At 43.7% G+C, this 16,400-nt stretch overlaps 1 protein-coding gene across 1 annotated transcript in view; it reads right to left on the reverse strand.

Annotated features, from left to right (window-relative positions):
- Positions 1-5,970: 5,970 nt before the first annotated feature.
- nrap (nebulin-related anchoring protein) overlaps positions 5,971-16,400 on the reverse strand; it is a 73,483-nt gene continuing 63,053 nt past the window's right edge. The window contains exons 42-44 of the mRNA XM_088324270.1: positions 14,391-14,702; positions 12,387-12,542; positions 5,971-7,460 (exon numbers count right to left, since the gene is read on the reverse strand). Coding sequence (XP_088180396.1) covers positions 7,164-7,460; positions 12,387-12,542; positions 14,391-14,702 — 765 coding nt within the window. The 3' untranslated portion in view covers positions 5,971-7,163. The remainder of the gene's footprint in view (positions 7,461-12,386; positions 12,543-14,390; positions 14,703-16,400) is intronic.

The following is a 16,400-nucleotide window of genomic DNA, read 5'->3' on the forward strand; positions in this document are numbered from 1 at the left end:
GGACTGAATAGCAGTACCATGAAAATCCTGTTTTTTGTTTTGATATCAATCCTGTCTGTCCCGTTGTTTTATATCGGTTACCAGTTTCGTTCCCGTCTAGTTTGTCCTGTTTAATTTTGATACCCTGTTTTGATTTCAATCCCGTCAGTCCTGTTGTTTAATATTGGTTTCCAGTTTCGTTCCTGTCTAGTTTTTCCCTGTTTATTTTCAATATTCTGTTTTGATATCAATCCTGTCCATCCTGTTGTTTAATATCGGTTTCCAGTTTCGTTCCTGTCTAGTTTGTCCTGTTTATTTTCGACATCCTGTTTTGATATCAGTCCTGTCCGTCCCGTTGTTTAATATTGGTTTCCAGTTTCGTTCCCGTCTAGTTTGTCCTGTTTAATTTTGATACCCTGTTTTGATTTCAATCCCGTCAGTCCTGTTGTTTAATATTGGTTTCTTGTTTCGTTCCTGTCTAGTTTTTCCCTGTTTATTTTCAATATTCTGTTTTGATATCAATCCTGTTGTTTAATATCGGTTTCCAGTTTCGTTTCTGTCTAGTTTGTCCTGTTTATTTTCGACATCCTGTTTTGATATCAGTCCTGTCCGTCCCGTTGTTTAATATTGGTTTCCAGTTTCGTTCCCGTCTAGTTTGTCCTGTTTAATTTTGATACCCTGTTTTGATTTCAATCCCGTCAGTCCTGTTGTTTAATATTGGTTTCCAGTTTCGTTCCTGTCTAGTTTTTCCCTGTTTATTTTCAATATTCTGTTTTGATATCAATCCTGTCCATCCTGTTGTTTAATATCGGTTTCCAGTTTCGTTCCTGTCTAGTTTGTCCTGTTTATTTTCGACATCCTGTTTTGATATCGATCCTGTCTGTCCCGTTGTTTTATATCGGTTAGTCAAGTCAAGTCAAGTCATTTTTATTTGTATAGCCCTTAATCACAATTAGTCTCTAAGGGCTTCACAAGTTATTACATATAAGATTAGGTTACTCGTATGCTATAGAGTAGAAGTGAGTTTTAAGCCTAGATTTAAACATTTCCACCGAGGTTGCAGATCGGATATCAGGGGGAAGAGCATTCCACAACACCGGTGCCCGGATGGAGAACGCTCTCGAACCAGCGGAACACTTCTTGGCTCTTGGGATCACCAGAAGACCGGCGCTCTCGGAACGAAGGCTTCGGGCCGGGACATAAGGGCAGATCAGATCTGAAAGATACGAGGGGGAAAGTCCATGTATGATTTTGTATAGTAGTAGGAGAACCTTAAAATCGCATCTTAGGCTAACAGGGAGCCAATGCAGGTTAGCCAAAATTGGGGTGATGTGATCATACTTTTTTGTCCTTGTTAAAAGCCTCGCTGCAGCATTTTGTACCAGCTGAAGACTCTTGAGTCTGGTCATCGGAAGACCGGAAAGTAGTGCATTACAGTAGTCGAGACGGGAGGTAACAAACGCATGAATTATGATTTCCGCATCCGACTGAGAAAGTATAGGACGAATTTTAGCAATGTTACGGAGATGGAAGAAAGCGGTTCTAGTAATTTTCTTCACATGTGTTTGAAAGGACAGATCAGGGTCGAAAATGACACCTAAATTTTTAAGTGAGTCACTCTGTGTGATGTGGCAATTGTCCAAGTTCACTGCGGTTTTAGAGAATAAGTCACGGGACTTAGAAGGACCAATTACTAACATTTCAGTCTTTTCAGGGTTAAGACGCAGGAAATTGAGTGACATCCACTCTTTTATCTCAGTGAGGCAGGCCTCCAAAGTTCCACAGTTTAGTGTGGTAGATTCCTCCATCGGGAGATAGAGTTGAGTGTCATCTGCGTAACAATGGAAACTGATGTTATACTTGCGAATAATATCACCTAGTGGAAGCATATAAATGCTGAAGAGAAGGGGGCCAAGCACTGAACCCTGCGGAACACCACAAGTTACACTAAATGGCTCAGATGTCAATTCGCCATATTTAACGCAGTGTGTCCTATCTGAGAGGTAAGATCTGAACCATAATAGGACGTTTCCTGAGAGACCAATCCATTTTTCCAACCGTTCTAGCAAGATAATATGGTCCACTGTGTCAAATGCAGCACTAATGTCCAGCAGCAGCAAAAGTGATGATGCGCCCGAGTCCATTGCCCGTAGGAGATCATTGGTTACCTTTATCAGAGCTGTCTCAGTAGAGTGGTTAGCCCTGAATCCTGATTGCATCGATTCAAAGAGATTGTTATCGGACATGAAATCATTCAGCTGCTGTGCCACTACTTTTTCAAGTATTTTAGAAAGAAACGGTAGGTTTGACACAGGTCTATAATTACATAAGTTTTCTGGATCTAGGTTGGGTCGTTTCAGTGTGGGTTTAATGACAGCGGACTTAAAAGCAGCTGGAACTACACCAGAGGCGAGTGATATGTTTAAAATATTTAGAACTGAAGGTGCAAGAACGCCAAAGAGACCTTTAATAAGTGAACCTGGAAGTGGGTCGAACTGGCAAGTCGTCGGTTTGGCAGTATTCACCATCTGTTTAAGATTTTCGAGTGACAGTTCACTAAAACGGGACCAAGTCCCTGGACAGCCACCATGTCGTGCATCTAGGGATTTGAGTGCTTTAGTATGTGTTGAATTAATATTGTCTTTAGCAATTTCTTCCTGTATGCTCTGGATCTTCTTAGTAAAGAAGACCATTATGTCGTGAGCAGAATGGGTGGAGCTATCTGGGATAGTCTGTTGCCTTGTAAGTGATGCTACAGTGTCAAAAAGGGCCTTGGGATTGTTCTTTTGTGACGCAATCACTTTCGAAAGGTAGGCTGATTTTGCAGAGGCCAGGGCCGCTTTATACTTCAACAAACTATCACACCAGATTTGATGGAAAACTTCAAGCTTGGTAGCGCGCCATTTTCTTTCAGATTTCCTGCATTCTCGTTTAAGGGATCTAGTTTCATCATTAAACCAAGGTGTGCGTCTTTTAGGTCGTAATTTATGCCGGATGGGCGCAACTAAATCCAGGGCATTGGCCAGGGTAGCGTTAAATTCATTTAGGAGTGGTTCTATGGAGCCTATGTAGGAAGGAAAGGACGCAACTGCTCCTGGAAGAATATCGGAGAGCTCAGAAACTGTGCCTGTGCTTATATTGCGTCCGGTGAATCCTTCAGTTTTTTTGGTACTACATTTAGCTAGCACCTCAAATGTAACTAAATAATGATCCGAGATAACTGTAGTACACGATAGCACCGCCATGTTTGAGGTTGAAACTCCTCGAGTCAGAACCAAGTCGAGCGTGTTTCCATCTTTATGGGTTGGCAAATCAACCAGTTGATTAAAACCAAAAGCATCAATTATAGACTGAAACGCAACAGTGAGTGAACTGAGTGGAGAGTTCATATGAATGTTAAAGTCCCCCATAATAATAATTTTGTCTGCGTAGGTTACTAGTTCAGACAGAAGTTCGGCGAATTCGTCTAAGAAAGTTGTGTATGGTCCTGGTGCGCGATAGATAGTTATTACGTCAATTGACAATAGGGGGGACCGCATCACAAGAGCCTCAAACGTTTTGTAATTATTAGAGGTACGTGGATTAAATTTAAGCGATTTTTCAGAGATTAGCGCGACACCGCCACCCTTTTTCAACGTGCGTGCTATATGGCTGCTCTCGTAATCTGGGGGAGAAGCATAATTTAGAGCTAAATACTCATCCGGGCGTAACCACGTTTCACAGAGACCAATACAGTTAAGTTTATAATCACGAATAATATTATCTACAAGTAAAGCTTTAGGAGCGAGCGATCTAACATTCAAAAGACCAAATTTTAGCTTTGAATCATTTGACTTAGCTGTAGCCTTTGTAGAGATCGTCACGAGATGCCGGTTGTGTGCGTTGGGCTTCGGTTGTCGGTTTACTCGTAGAATCGACGAAGAAATGATGGTTGGATTAGACAGATCTTCATGTCGTTGCTCCATCAACTTCACACGCTTCCCTGCACGACATCCTCGCTTCTGTTTTCTATCTTTTCGCCGTCTTCGTCTCCGATTTTTCTTCTTTTTCTTCGGTGGAGCGGGAAAGCAGGGCGAACCCGAGTCCCTTTGGAGCTCATTTGGGATGTCGTGGGTGGTATAAAAAGTGCCCGAAAAGTCGAAATTTAGACACCCACCTAGTCGGATGAGCTCCTCCCGACTGTAGGTCTTATTGGCCACGCATGTATCCAAAAAGGAAAGCAGGAGGACAGTTGTAAGTAGTAGGATAACCGGGTAACAATCAGCCGCAACGTAAACACGCGCCGCCATGTTGGAAAAGGTTACCAGTTTCGTTCCCGTCTAGTTTGTCCTGTTTAATTTTGATACCCTGTTTTGATTTCAATCCCGTCAGTCCTGTTGTTTAATATTGGTTTCCAGTTTCGTTCCCGTCTAATTTGTCCTGTTTAATTTGTCCTGTTTAATTCCTTGTTCTCCGTCTTCTGGCAACCATCAGTATTTGAACCCAGTCTGTCTGTCCCCTTTTGTCAGTCCGTCTGCGAACCTCAGTAGACGCTAGGCAAGCCTCTTTCGACCCTGACTCCCACCTGTCCCGTGTTTTGCCCCCGTCTGTCTTTGGCTTTGACCCGTTTTCGGATCCTGATCAGGTCTGCTCTCCGGTCCCGGCTTTCGACCTCTTCTTGTCCCCGACTACTTCTCTCCTATTCTGGCTTACGACTCTGACCTCGTTTTTGCTCTCCTGTCCTGGCTATCGACCTGTTTTCTATCCTTGACACCGCCATCGCTCGCTACGGAAGATCCACTTCCATGTTTGGATCACAGAGTACGAGAGCGACTTGCTTCTTGATTTTTGTGTTGTTTTTTTTTGCATATTCATCTCTCATGATTACTCATTGCACTCATCTGTACCCACTTGTTTGGCCCCAGCTGCTGCTGGTTACCTAATTGGTTCTCCCTCCTATTTAAGCTCAGTGCTCTCACTTGCCCTTAGTCAGTCCGTCAGCAAACCTCTGTTTACACAAGGCAAGCATTTTGACCCTGACTCCTCTCGGTCCCGTTTTGTCACCCGTTTCCCACTCGTCTGTTCCTGATTTCCCCGTTTGTCTCCGGCTACGACAGTTGGACACCCCCCTGATGACGTTTTCTCTAGTCACTTTTTGAGTGACTGGGAAAGGTAGCACTCGTTTGTGTATGTTATAACCCTGTGGGCTCGCTTTGGGCCACATTTGGCAGCGATAACAGAAATCAAATGTTGACGATAATCGGTGTTGGGAATTAATGATCAAAATGTAGCGTTTACCGAATTGTTCAAATAGACAAAGTGAACAGGAAAAGCCGACATTTCTACACAGGGGCAGATTTATTTTCCCTAACAATTTAACTAAGTGTACTCCATTGAAAACGGCCGAATTAGCGACGTCTCTGGGAAGCATTTTTCTCAAGTCCTTTACCTTTTTTTCTCTTGGCCCACATCTCCCCGCAAGATGTTGTGCCGGCTCCTCCCATGGGTGTGCCAAGGAAGCCCCCTGGGCTTCACCATCTCGTAGATGAGCGTCCCGACGTCTGGAGTACTCAAAACAACGGCGAGCGTTTCTCTAAACAACGCCTGCCGTCCTCCGTCAGAGTCCTGTTATCAACAGAACTAGACAAAATATTCTGCATTTGGAAGAGCCTGACCTGTCGTTGAACTAAAACCTACTCAGTGAAAATCTTCATTGCAGTATGAGTCAATCGTATAAAATCCTTTATAGTCAAATGTATAAAATCCTTCATCGGTAATGAGTCCTTCACAGCGCTGTGGAGCAAATTTGTCCCACTCTTCTTTGCAAAATGGTTTCAAATCTACCATATCGGAGGGGTTTCTAGCACGAACCGCTTGCAATAACGCGACGGAAAATGCGTCTTTTGTCGGCTCATTTGAAGAATGACTTTTTTCATTTTTGGGACAAATCCCCGCGGCACACCGACCGAGAAACGGTGATTCAAAGGACTCCAATTCAGGTTTGCCCAGAATATGAATGTTTATTTGGAAAGCAGTTTCTCCCAGCCCAGCTTTGAGTTTTCCACGTCAAAAAAAAAAAGCTGAACCTGCCAGACATAATGGATCACCGCCTTGCTAAACCCGAGCTAAGAAAATATCGTCACCAAACCAAAATGGCGGTTCGCGTGAAAAAAAATGGCCACCCATTGCTGCAAAATTATACATCCGAAATGCAAACATAACATTCTAACATTCCATGTCACGTGTCGCTTCTATTCTTCTCCTTTCTTGTATTTTCACTTAAAACACCGTGGCGGTTTTACCAAAAGGTGGAGCTGTTATTCTCCTCATATTCTCTTATCGTGTGTTCAACTTCTTCTTGTCCTGAAATGGAATTTCCATTTAGCCTAGCATAACAATGTAACTAGTTCCTTGTTTGCCTAAAACTCGCCAAAAGAAGCCAGTTGAAGAAGGCTTTTGGGGAATATTTATGACAAAAACATGATAACATTTAACTGTCAAGGTAACAGTTAGTTATGAAAGTTACTTGGCTGAAATTGCTAATGCTAGCTCAGCATTGTTAATACTGTTTTGTACATACTACATGTCTTCTGGGTGTTTTTTACAAGAGTTTTCATAATTTATGGAGACTGAAGTTATATACTATTTTATACACTGTTTTATCTTACTTAAACTCAAATATACTTGTCCTAAATATGACTTCAGCGTTTGAGTGCGAGCTCTGGCAGAAGGGTGTCGCAAACCGCGCTTTAGCTAACATTTACTGTGCTCGGTATCAAACTAAACCTAGGCCTCCTTTCTAGCTAGCTATCCATGTTTTTTGTTATTTTTGCTTTTAGCTTTCTGCCTATTCAGTTGCCATTTTAGCTAGCGGTTAAGCTCCCTTTTGGTTGTTTAACCTGTAGACCTTTCTTGCTAACTATCAAACTACTTTTTAGTTTTTTTTGAAAGCCATCTAGCAAAGTTGCTATTTTAGAAATCCATATCAAACCGGGTACCCTTTTCCCAATTTAGTAACAAGAAGTAGCTCTAAGCTTGAAAAGGGTTGGAGACCCTCTGCTCCATATAAAGCCGCCACTGTGTCTAGGTCCTTTTTTGCTCAACGTAACAAGTCCTATCTCCATTCAACATGCTTAATACTATTTTTCCATGAAACATCCATCTAGTGTTAGTTCAGTTCAGTGTAGCCATGATCTCCAAAGCTTCTAAGCATCTTTGATGGCTTTGGCCTGGCCGGAGGTCTTGAGCGCATTTTGCCTGGCGGTGGACGTGGTGCTGCCGGATTTCTTCTCCATGGACCTGAAGGTGGCGCTGCTTGTGGTGGTGGTTGTGGTGGTCTTCTTCTGCATCGTCTGGAAGGTCTTGGTCCGGTTGACGTGGAGAACTTCCGTGGCGTCCAGGTTGACACCTTGTTGGATCTCCTCGGTGGACGATTCCTGTTTGGAAGCGAGTTGCTGCTGATGCTGTTGCTGTTGCTCCTCCATTTGCTGCTGGTAGTGCATCTGCAAGGTGGAAGGTAGGTTTATTATTTGGAACCATGGTCAGATTCGATCTGTTTAAAGTGTTTAAAGGACATTGATATTCAATAGCTGATAAATGATGTTGACCATAGAAGGCTGTCAACCAGACGTGATGTTTTTCCTGATATTAATAGTATTCTGTAGTCTGCACAGCCCTTAGAAAGTTCTTAGGGTTAGGGTTGAAGTCCAACGTTGCCATTTTTCTAAAGACCATATTTAGAATAGAATATATCTTTATTGTCATTGTTACAAAATGGGTTAATAATAATAATAATAATAATAATAATTTCCTTGTATTGTCATTCTTTGTAACAATGTACACAGAACGAAATGTCGATTGCACCTGACCCGTTGTAGCGAGCCGATGCAGCCGCAGCCAACAGAGGGCGCCGCCGACCACTTTTTAAGTCTTAGGAATGACTCGGCCGGGGCGCGAACCACCGACCTCCCAGTCTCAAAGCGGGCGCCTTACCATCTAGGCTACTGAGCTAACATATTGTGACAACGAAATTGGGCATGACACTCCAGCATCACACATTCACAGTGAGGTTAAAAAAAAACAAGAAGATAAGGAACAGAGAAGATAATGTTATACAACAAGGAGGATAAGGTTATAGTTATAATTTACACAAAATGTACCCAAGAAATGCCGGCATATAGGATGTTACATACAGTTTGGTATCGTAGGGTTTGTGCAATATGCATTTGGTGCAAAAAATAGATATAGATAGATAGATACTTTCTTCATCCCCGTAGGGAAATTCACACTTCCAGCAGTCTACCCTGTTGTTTATTAACAGATGAACATGATGCCCTAGAGGTGCTTGTAGCGGAGTGGATGACGTCACAGGCCAGTCCAAAAGTTCGACATCCCTGCGGCAGATGGAAATCTTTTTCTTTGTGTCCAGGGATACACCACCTCGTATTAGCGAGTCCGTCTCCTCTCAGATTCCCGTAGACTTTTGTGTCTCTGTATAGCGGCGCTGAAGCCGGATAGCTCCGGGTAGCTCCGGGTGGCTACACGTTAGCGTCCGGGGTGCTAAACGTGAGCCACCTTTCCGCAAAACACAGCAACTGCGCTCCCTGTACGCTTTGATGTTTTCCACCAGCACTCGTTGGTGTTATTTGGTAGTGAGTTCACATTTACCATGATTACGGATAGTACCGAAGACTTATAACGCCGCTAGCCGCTTAGCTAGCTCCGGTTCTTCTTCCACCATAGGCCCCCTCATCACGCCGGCACGAGAAATCTTCAGGGCAGGGAGTTGATTCCTTAAATAAACGCATTTTTGTGCGCTAAAACCCATGTCCATAGGATAGAAAGTCATCCAAAGTGTAGTTGTCAAACGGGAAGAAAAACACCGAGATAGGAGCAGACAATTAAACAATAAATCACAACAAGTGAGAGATAACAGGGCAGCTGCTGGAAAAGGCAGCCATCATAGTGCAAAAAAAATAGTCAACATTGTGCAAGGTGAGCAATAAACATAGTGCAGTCAACATTGTGCAAGAAACATAGACATGAGTACCATTTACGTTCGTATGAGGTAGTGTTTTTGCGAGAGTTTTCAGTTTTTTGTGCGGTGTGTGTTTAGGGTGGTAATGGCTCTGGGGAAGAAACTGTCTCTGAGTCTGTTTGTTTTTGTTTTGTGTGACCTGTAGCGCTTGCCAGAAGGCAGGAGGTCGAAGATGTGGTGAAAAGTCCTTGATGATGTTTTCTGCTCTGCTGAGGTAGCGAGAGCAGGCAATGACCTCCAGACTGGGCAGAGAGCAACCGATGATTTTCTGGGCTGTTTTGATGACCCTCTGGAGCGTTTTCCTGTCTGCTGCCGTGCACCCGGCATACCACACCGTAATGCAGTACGTCAGAATGCTCTCCACTGTGGCTTTCTAAAAGGACACCTGCAGCTGCTGTTTTAGCTGTTTTTTCTTGAGCACTCTCGGGAAATGGAGTCGCTGCTGGGCCTTCCCTACCACCGCTCTGGTGTTTGCAGACCAGGAGGGGTCGTCGGAGATGTGCACACCCAGAAATTTGAAGGAGTGGACTCTCTCTACACGGTCTCCTTTTATGATGATTTACATTTTCAATGGATCCTGTTGTACCTGCCCAGATTGACATTGGACAGTGGTCGTGTTTAAACGTCGAGCCCACTGGGCTTGAAGTCACAAACCCTGCAAAACGTCTGAACCTCAACTTGTCTTTGTTTGGTTGGACTAGATTCTTCATATTCAGGGAAGTGAAAAGCCTTCCATATTTTTTGGTCGTTATTTTAACTATGTCGAAAGCATGTACCGTAAATTCCGGACTATAAGCCGCTACTTTTTCCCCAAACCTTCAACCCTGCGGCTTATTCAGTGATGCGGCCAATTTTTGTCATTTTTCTAACGGCCGCCAGCGGCGCTCGAGTACAAAAGGTGAGATTTAGACCGGTGGAATATATGCGCCGAGGAAGACTGCAACTTCTTGGCTTGTGCATAAATTAAATTGGCGTAAACATACCCTCATCATGCAAAATGCAAAAAGAAAGGCACATGACGCAGCTTTCAAGCTAAAAGCAATCGAGCAGTCCGATAAAGACGGAAACAGAGCTACTGCACGTAAACTTGGCATGAACGAATCGATGGTGAGACGCTGGAAACGGCAGCGGGAAGAACTGGAGAAATGTAAAAAGGCGAAAAAAAGCTTTCCGGGGTAATAAAACTTGGTGGCCCGAACTGGAAGACCTTCTAGAAGACTGGGTGAACACACAGAGAGCAGATGGCCGAGGTGTTTCGACTGTGCAGATCAGACTGAAAGCAAAAACAATCGCCACCGAAAAGAAAATTCCGGATTTCAAAGGAGGACCGTCGTGGTGTCTTAGATTTATGAAATGAAAAGGTCTGTCCGTCAGGAGATATATATTTAGTGGATATATATTTTTCCCACCCTTACCTTTGGAAATATATACTTTTTTCCTTGGATTATTTTCAACGGGACCCGGACTCTGCAGGTCTGCATCAAACCTTAAGTACCGGTATCATTTTCCGTTCATTTTCCCGGCTGTGGTTTTTGGACTGTGTACTTTAATGAAGGACATTTAGTTTCAATCGTGGGACTTGAAGTCGGGTTTGGGTTAATTTTGTGTTTGTCTTACATTTTTTAATGTGGGCGCATGCGGCTTATATACAGGTGCGGCTTGTGTAATCGCTGTATTTGAGACCTAAACCCAATGCTGTTGGCTAGAGCATATGGGTCTTCTTTGTAGACCAGTCAACATTTGTTGTCTTAACTTAGCCCGGAAGGTTTAACTACAGACAAACTAAAACTTTGATTGCCGGATTTATCTAATCAATCACCATGATAGCTGCCATTACGCACCGTAAGTCTCATTGACTCTCGTTAACCCAGATCCACTCGCTCAGTAACGGTATGTCGCCCCGGGACCAATATGTCGCAGGTTCGATTCCCGACATCTCTGATTTAAATGTGGAAGTGTCCTTGGGCAAGACACTTGACCCCTAATGCCCCTGATAAACAGGTGCCTTGCATGGCTGACGTCGCTATCGGTGTGTGAGTGTGTGTGTGTGTGAATGGGTAAGTGTGAAGCACATTGTAAAGTCTTCAGTGACTTGAGAAAGCACGATAGAAATGCAGAGCATTCACCATTCATGTTATGGGGCCAAGTAGGCAATCAACCCTGGGAATATACACTTAGCTGTTCTTTGTATTTGTTGGGACAAAGTGAGTACAGGTACAGAAACCCTGATCACCTCAAAGCCCAGCGATGCCATATGGCAGTATTTCTTTTTCAAAACTTAATGTAACACAGTTTGTTTCAAGATGGCGGCGCACGCGAGTGCAGCGGCTTCACGGGCTCCAGTTCGTCTTTTGTTTTTTAGTGTTCTTTTATCCCTCATCTTTTCCCTTCGACTCCTTTCGCAACTACAATAACATCCACAACATCCCGAGGGATATACAGAGACCACCGGATCTCCCTGGTGGATCTGCCTGCCGACAACGACGGAGCAAAAGAAAAAAGCTGCCGGTCGAGCCTAGGCTAAGAAGGCGCTTCCAAGCATGTTCCTGACCAACGCCAGATCCATCGTCCACAAAATGAGGGAATTTAAAGCTGCGGATAGCACCAACAGCTTCGTCCGAAATTGGAGTATTTTTGTCATCACGGAGTCTTGGCTTCCCCGACGCCGCACTCCAACTAGCAGGACGCACGCTTCACCGGCACAAACGAGACAGAGACTCTGGTAAAAACAGGGGTGGGGGACTATGCGCTACAATAACAGCCGAATCATTGACACACACAGCTCGCTTGATATCGAGTTTCTAGCAGTATCGTGTAGACCCTTCTATCTTCCGAGAGAGCTAACTGTGGTCATTGTGCTTGCTGTTTACGTTCCACCGGATGCTAACGTTCCACCGGATACTAACGTTAGCATAGCGCTAAATCTCCCGCCCGCTGCTATCAATAAACAGCAGCTTGCACACCCCGACGGAGTTTTTATCGTCGCGGGCGACTTTAATCGGGCATGTTTAAGGACTGTACTTCCCAAATCCATTCAATACGTGGACTGAGCAATTAGGGAAAAAAACACTGGACCGTGTGTACAGTAAGATCAAACATCTAGTTGGATCCGCCCATCTCTGTCTGTCCCTCACCCCCTCAAACACCCCCCCCTCCGGAGGAAAACAAAGCCTATACAACAAGCACAGTACAAACATCTTCTTTGTTCCTTTATCACTTTGTTTTCCTTATATCCTCACTGTAAAATGTGGAACTGGAGTGCCACGTCCAATTTCGTTGTCACAATATATCCCATGTTGTAACCATGACAATAAAGATATATTCTATTCTATTTCTTTAACAAAACTGCATCAGGGTTAAGGGCTACAGAAATAAATAGGACTCGACTTACCATAATCATGCGCTGGTACTTGGCGATGGCCTCATCCGTGGTCACACCCTCGGCCAGACCCAATTCAGCGGCCCGGCGGGCTAGCTCCACCTTGTGGGAGCCGGGAGGGGTCCACCCTGCTCCCCTCATCCGGTTCAGGTCCGACTTGTAGTTTACCTACGGCAACCAGTCAAGAGTCAACTACATGTGACGTGGCAGTTCAGTGTCCCCTCTACGTACGAGAAGAATCCATACCAGGAATTTTTCCTATAAGAAATCACTGAAAACCAATGAAACCAATTTGACCTCCCAAAAATCAAGCAAGTTATCCCAATATAGCTATAAAACATCTCCCTGATTAATTACAAAACACATTCATGTCAGATTAGACCTCTCAGAAGACTTGAGCTGGACCTTCCTTGCATTGGTGACTTCTTATCTAAAACACTCTTGCACACATTATCCAGTTTGGAGGGTTACCAATAAAGTTCAATGAAGTTCTAGTTTGAACCAGTTAAGACCATTGAGTCTCACATAGGCACAATAGAGAGGCCGTGTCACACACCCCCTGTGCGGGTCGGGATAAGACTAGGCACTATATTATATAAGACTTCTTCTGCTTCATGCTGAAAAAGGCTCCAGAGATGTGATGCTCCAGATACTGGACTGGCTTAAAAGAAAGTCAGTTTTATCGCTTTGCTACCCAGCTAAACTGCTTTCGGCTATGCTAACATCCTTGCACACAGGTTGTCTAATCATCTGTTAGGGTTGTAACGCAATAAGCAAACGCAATTTACGATTAGAACACTGGAGTGGCCACAGATGTGATGCTCCAGATACTGGACTGGCTTAAAAGAAAGTCAGTTTTATCGCTTTGCTACCCAGCTAAACTGCTTTCAGCTATGCTAACATCCTTCACACAGGTTGTCTAATCATCTGTTAGGCTTCTAACGCAATTAGCAAACACAATTTATGATTAGAACACTGGAGTGGCCACAGATGTGATGCTCCAGATACTGGACTGGCTTAAAAGAAAGTCAGTTTTATAGCTTCTCTACCCAGCTAAACTGCTTTCAGCTATGCTAACATCATTGCACACAGGTTGTCTAATCATCTGTTAGGCTTCTAACGCAATTAGCAAACACAATGGTTGCTGGAACTTGGCTTCTATGCATCTACAAACAGTCTTTTACTGTGTCAACAATGTATGGGGTGTATTTCTGATGGGTGATCTTTTATCTTTTGATCTCAATAAAACACAAAGGCAAGCTGGGGGAAAGCCAAAAGGAGCGTGGCCAGTGAGACGGTCCTTGTTGTGGTTTAGAGATTACATTATGGGAAATTCTTGGCAAACAAATATTATTAATGATCGATTAAGGACTGGCGTTTGTCCTGCCAAGAGATTTTGGCAGGGAGCAGGGTTACCCAAGACTTTTTCTGAGAAAAGTGAGAAGAAAACATTTCCTAAGAAGTGATCATTACAAAACCCCTTTCACGTGTACACGCCACGTGAAAGGGGACGTGCTCTATTGTTTACTCATGCTGTGTTAAAGCTATAAAGAGCCACTCATATCTGGAGAGACTTTGAGATTTTGGCTTCAATAAAGTCTCCCTTTGACGTCACTGATTCCCGCATCTTTTTTGAATACATACGAGACGATCCCAGCGGTGGCTCCACATCATCCTTCTCCAGCTGCAGTTGTAAAAAAACTAAACAAGTCTTTGCCTGAATTTCCTTCTACGGTTAGCCAATATTTTTTTTAGCTCTCCCACACTTCAGTGGTCGTTTTAGACCGTACAAAATGTGATAATCCCTCAACACAAGAGTGCGGGATCTGGTATGTAGGAAACGCCCATTCTAACTAGGACAGGCAATGCGGTGAACGGTCTTGGAACTCTCGTAACTCGGATTCTATCTAGCATGTCGGCCGGGATTTTTGCTCCACAGACATCCGGTGTCTGGAATTCCTCGAGTAGCTCGTACGCAGAGGGGCCACCGTACTGTAGAGGTCGATAAGCATTTACGTCGCTCTGCAGTCTGTAGGCCTGCTTGGCGTGCTTGAGTTGCAGCTGCTCCGAGTCGCAGGTGTAGTCGTGGAGTTTGCTCCGGTAGGCTAGGTCGCTGGCCTGGGTCCGGCTCTTCTTGGCCAGGAGGAACTCGGGCTGGTCGGCGTGGATTTTGAAGTTGCAGTGCGCCTCTTTGGATTGCCGCTTGTATTCCAGGTTGCTCTGGAGCTTGCTGGCCGCCAGCGAATGCATCATCTTCGGGTCGTCCTCCACGCAGCGGAGTCCCACGTGCTGGCCCTTCTCGCGCAAGTGCGAGTCCTTGTACAGCACCTAAAACAGAGGAATGAGCTCTTGAGTCGTGACCAATGTTCCCTCTAAGCTGCGTGTGTGCGCAATTAATCCGAGCTTTTCCGCGCACAAGAAAATCTAGCCAACTCACAAAAATCAGGGCTCGAAATTGCTAATTAAGAAGACAATTAAGTCAAAGTTACAGTGCATGAACGTAAAAAAACAAGGGTTCCCCTGACGTTGTGTTCTAAATGCAGTATTTTGAAGTCGACTCGAAGTAGAACGAAGTTGAGTAAAGTTAGTAGAGTTTGTCGGGGAACCGGCTTCTTCGGCTCAGCTCGCTAAAAAGAACCGGCTCTTTCGGGTCCCAAACGGCTCTTCGGGTTGTTTTTGCTTCTTTAATCCCTACACGACCAAATATGATGTAAAATTGCGCACAAAATGACTCAAACGAAGGGGGGAAATAGAATAAAAAAGAAAAAAAAATACCAAAATGAAAAAGTCGTGAAAAGTTGAGAAAAAAAGAAGGGTGGGTGGCTGCGTTTCCCTTGGGCAATATATCCTGTGGTGCGTCTCGGGCGAGTGCAGGCTGGTGGTGCCCATCCCTCAAAGACTTCTTGAGACCTTTTGTGATTAAGGTCCAAACAAATAAACAGGACTTGACTCTATTTTGGAAATGTGCTTTTTTTTCTTGTAAAATGGGAAAAATAACACCTAAAATAAAAAAGTGAAAGTCTAATGTAGCAGTTGGTAGATACCTTTGCTAATCTTAAGCCCCGTTTTCCATTTTTTGGTTAAAAAAGACATTTTCACGTTTTAGTAAAAATGAAAAATCTGTACAAATGAGAACACGATCGACCATTTGCCATCTGAAAATAAATGAAATACTATATAACATTTTTTATATTTCATGCCTATCATCAAGATTTTTATAATTGGATTTTTCATTTCTGTAAAATAATTTAAAAAATAATCCAAAATAAAAAATAATGAAACTGAGCAACCCTATCTGACAATACAATATTATTATTATCAATTAAACATTAATATTATCATCCATCCGTGGATCTATTTTTGGAGAGGACGTCGTTGGGCATCGCCCCAAAATATACGCAGAGAGAAATATGGCAGAGAGGGAACGACCTTTATTCAACAACATTCAAGCCACGTTCAAAGTCCGTCTGAGAGCCGCTGGGCTTTTATACTGTGTTCTCATGGTTACGTGATGTTTTCCTCTGAACCGAAAGTATTCTTTCTCGGAATCGACAGTATTATTTTTCCCGCCCTGACTCTGCTCAGTCAACATCTTGTGATTTGTTGTATCAAAATTGTTTCATAACATTCTTCCAGATGTTTTTTATCAAGCTGATTTACAGTTAATCCACAACACTATCGGTGTATTTTTTTTTATAATTTTTTCATTATACAGTGGAACCTGGGTTTTCGAACGCCTCTCAGTTCGAACAAATATTTCGAGAAATTCTTGCTTCGCTGTTCGGTCAAAACATCGGAGTTGGAACGCCGGTAATGCCTGAATGCGTACGCTAGGGTGCCATGCTAAGCGGCGTACGGGTGTAGATGGCTCTTTTCCTGACCAACTTTTATCGCGTGCAGACGTGCTTCGTTTTGCTTTCGCTTTTAATATCCGTGTACGAAGTGTTTTAGCCCCTAATTATGCCTCCGAAGAAAGTCAGTGCAAGCAGCAAAGTTGCTACAGGTGAAAAAAGAAAAGTAGTGCGT

Source organism: Urocampus carinirostris, chromosome 19 (assembly GCF_059441175.1).
Source record: "Urocampus carinirostris isolate Australia breed hairy pipefish chromosome 19, RoL_Ucar_1.0, whole genome shotgun sequence".
Lineage (NCBI taxonomy): Eukaryota > Metazoa > Chordata > Actinopteri > Syngnathiformes > Syngnathidae > Urocampus > Urocampus carinirostris.